The sequence below is a fragment of the Protobothrops mucrosquamatus genome, unplaced genomic scaffold (genome assembly GCF_001527695.2).
Source record: "Protobothrops mucrosquamatus isolate PMUCROS unplaced genomic scaffold, P.Mucros_1.0 scaffold5649, whole genome shotgun sequence".
In the NCBI taxonomy this organism is placed as follows: domain Eukaryota; kingdom Metazoa; phylum Chordata; class Lepidosauria; order Squamata; family Viperidae; genus Protobothrops; species Protobothrops mucrosquamatus.
This window is the reverse complement of record NW_015391501.1, coordinates 64,038-67,550: the sequence shown is the minus strand read 5'-3', so window position 1 is coordinate 67,550 and position 3,513 is coordinate 64,038. Positions and strand designations below refer to the sequence as shown.

General features: G+C 42.3%; 1 protein-coding gene across 1 annotated transcript in view; it reads right to left on the bottom strand.

Annotated features, from left to right (window-relative positions):
• Positions 1-1,964: 1,964 nt before the first annotated feature.
• Positions 1,965-3,513, bottom strand: part of LOC107299876 (zinc finger protein OZF-like) — a 5,500-nt gene continuing 3,951 nt past the window's right edge. The window contains exon 2 of the mRNA XM_029286894.1: positions 1,965-2,141. Coding sequence (XP_029142727.1) covers positions 1,965-2,141 — 177 coding nt within the window. The remainder of the gene's footprint in view (positions 2,142-3,513) is intronic.

The window sequence follows — 3,513 nt, the reverse complement described above, 5'->3', positions numbered from 1 at the left end:
AGTTCCTTCTTCTGTTGCTTTTTGAAGTGTGGATTCCTCTAATGGGGTTAAAGCTGCGTTTTGTGGCTTTAAAGTGGCATGCAAGTCTTTCATTCCAGAATTCATTAGCTCAGTAGCCTCTAGAATTTTTTCAAGTATAAGTTTGACATTAAGCTGTGGGCGGTGTTCCTCCATTTCTATAATGTTTACAGTCCTTTAGTGGAGGCTATTTTTAATAAGAGTCAATAACTATCCACTTCCACTATAAAGAGATATTTTCACCACCTAGCTGTTTCAAGTTCTTATCTTTTAGTTGCTGTCAAGGACAAATTTATTCCACTTGCTGTACCAAATTCCACCACTAGATGTCCCCAGTGACATACAAAATAGAGCTTTTTTCTGGTTCAAGAGAGGAAACAAAGAATATTCCTTTTTTTTCCGAGTTAACAAAAAAGTAAAGCAGTAAGTTTTTGTCGAGATACAGAGCTTTTAGGGAGCCCAGGTATCCAGATATTACAAGTCCAGGTAGGTGGTCATTTAATCTTGTTCCTTTTGTGTGTGTGTGTGTTTCTTGGCTTTATATTCCCGAAGTGAGCAAAAGCCGCGGAATTCAGCTGGGGGAAAGGAGTATTTCAAAATATTTTACAGGAAAGTAGTTGGGAAGGAGAAAAGGAAAAATAGGGTCTCACCCAACTCCTCCAGTTGCTTCTTCATGCTTAGTTGGTGCTTTAAGCTTTCGGCTGGTTCGACTAAGTGAGCTGCCATGTTAATGGCCGCTCTTTTCCTCTTCGGTCCTGAGGAGTTACTACAGATCAAACGGAGAGGCTGCTGCCCCTCCACGATCCAACAAGAGTTCCCCCCCAACGGTGGTTGCCCCTCCAGGGTGACTTTCGACCCTTTCCAGGGTCTTCCGAAGGAGAAAAACTGGTCGGCAGGGAGAGGGATCTCTCTGCGTGTCTGCCAGCATCGAAGACCGGAACCGGAAGCCTCCGAAATGTCGTACTTTTATAGAATTTAGGACTGGGGCAGATTGCAAGGCAACAATAAATTTTCTACTGTACATTTTTTCCCTCAGGTTAAGGTGGCAAAACAGAGGTTTGTCGCTCTTCTGTGTGACAGTGCAGAGAGAATGACAAAATGGCAGCCGCTTCCAAAAGTCCACCATATGGCCCACGGATGAATCCAGGACCCACTGAAAATGATGGATGCTTCCAGGTTGCAGTCATGAGGCCCAGGTATGTATGCCCTCCCCTCCTTTCCCAACATGAGGATCAGAAAAGGTGAGGGTGTGAGGCCTGGTGGGGGTGGTAGTCAGGATAAAGTGGATCATGGGGGGAACGAGAGGCCTGTGGTGACCCTGGGGGGAGGGAGAGAGAAATGACTGGGGGACACTGTGGAGGAGGGAAGCGCCGAGGAGACACAAAGGATGGGAAACAGAGCACAGAGTGCATTGGAGGGTGGGGGAGGCCTAGGATGCCTGAAGTAGGCAAGCCTGGGCCTGCGCTACGCCTCCAAGAATTTTCCCCAATCTTGAGGTAGCCAGTGTTCCCCTTAGTTACTCGCACATTCGATTAATGGCTGCATCAGGGACATCAGGGTAGTTAAGGAAAGCAGTTTCATTTAACAGCCATTGCAGCATGCAACCGTAATTGGCAGGCCATGACAGTTGTATCTTGAGGAGTACTTGTATGTTGGCTGAGGAATTCTGGGCCTCAAAATCTGGAGGAAACCAAGGCAAAAGACTGAAACTTCACATGTGGGAATTACATAATCAATATTCAAAACTACCACCCAGAAGCCTTTTTGAGCAATTCCACTACTTCTGCAAAAGGAAATATCCAGCAACTGCTGCTGATAAAAAGAAACTGGTAGTTAGCCTTTTTCCAATTTTCTTTTCTCTCCACCTACATGTTTCACTAGAATCAGGCCAGAATTCAAATAGTCAATTTCTCACCTACATTTTCAACGGGAGATCACAAATTAAATTATGCCTTTTCTAAACTCTTCAACTTTTGCCTCTTGTAGTTTTCCTCATGTACAATAAAGGATGATTTATCAGTGAAGTAACGTCCACAGATTGGATATTTGAAAAGTTTTTCTCCCGTGTGAGTCCTCTGGTGTTTCACCAGGTTGGACTTATGACTGAAACTTTTCCAACAATCCTGACACTGATACAATTTCTCTCCTGTGAGTCCTCTGGTGTTTCACCAGGTTTGAATTCAGACTGAAACTTTTCCAACAATCTGATACAATTTCTCTCCTGTGTGAGTCCTCTGCTGTTTCACCAGGCTGGAATTATAACTGAAACTTTTCCCATAGTCAGGACATTCAAAGGGTTTCTATCCTGTGTTGACTCCTCTGGTGTCTCATGACTTGGGGATTTCTAATGAAACTTTCACATAAACAGGACATTCAAAGGGTTTCTCTCCTGTGTGAGTCCTCTGGTTACTCTCTTATGTGGGCTCTTCCATGAACCACAAGGGAGCTGTTGTGACTAAAGCTTTCCACACATGTGGATAATTGTTAATGTTTTTCTCCAGTGTGGATGCTATCATGCATAATGTGTGATTTGCTATCTGTGCTTTTCCAACAATAGACACAACTCTGGAGCTTTTCCAAGCTGATATTTTTGAGGTTAAAAATATGGACAATCCCTTTTTTAGTGGTGCTTTAATTCAAGACATTTTCTTCCTCACAGGGCGAGGCCTGCATGACTCTCTGCTCTACGGGACTTTCCTACTCACCTTTTCCTCCAACTGACTTTCAGATATTTCCTTCTTTTACTAAATTAAAAATAATCTCACTTTTCATGTAAGGTATCCTTGAGTTTTGAATCATCTACTTATTCTATTGTGAAATCTTTCTTTTTTTTCTCTCTTTTGTCTAACAGCTGCTGGAGGAGGAGGAGGAGGAGGAGAATTCTGTGGTTTTCTGAAGGAAATGGAAAATATTTTGATTTCTGGCTCGGTTTCTCTCCTTTTTCAATGTTGCTTGTTATTCTTAGCTGTCCAGAGTCCTTTTATTGCCATCCTCTTTGTCTATAAGATTCAAAGAAAAGTGTAACTAAATGGTTAGAGATGTGAAAAAAAGAAAAATAAATACATTACAATGAAAAAGCAAACATGCCACAATACTAGAATAGTATTGGATAGATCCCAATGCTCTATCAGGATCCCTTTGGATCTTGAGCCTATTTATGAAGATGTTGAAGTGTACTGGGTCCAAGACCGAACCTTGAGGTACCCGATTGCATGCTTCTCTCCATGTAGATGTAGTTCCATTGATGAATACCCCGAGTGTGGATTCAATTGTGAATCCACCTAGGGCTGGTTCTATCTATCCCATGTTGTTCTATCTTACCAAAAAGTTAACTTGTGCTCTACCTTGTCAAATGTCTTGCTGACGTCCAAGTATACTATCTCCAAAACATTTCACAAATCCACTAATTAAGTTACTTCATATAAAATGGCAATAATGTTTGTCTGGCATCACATTCTTAACAAACCCATTCTGGCTTGTTATAGCTGCCCATCA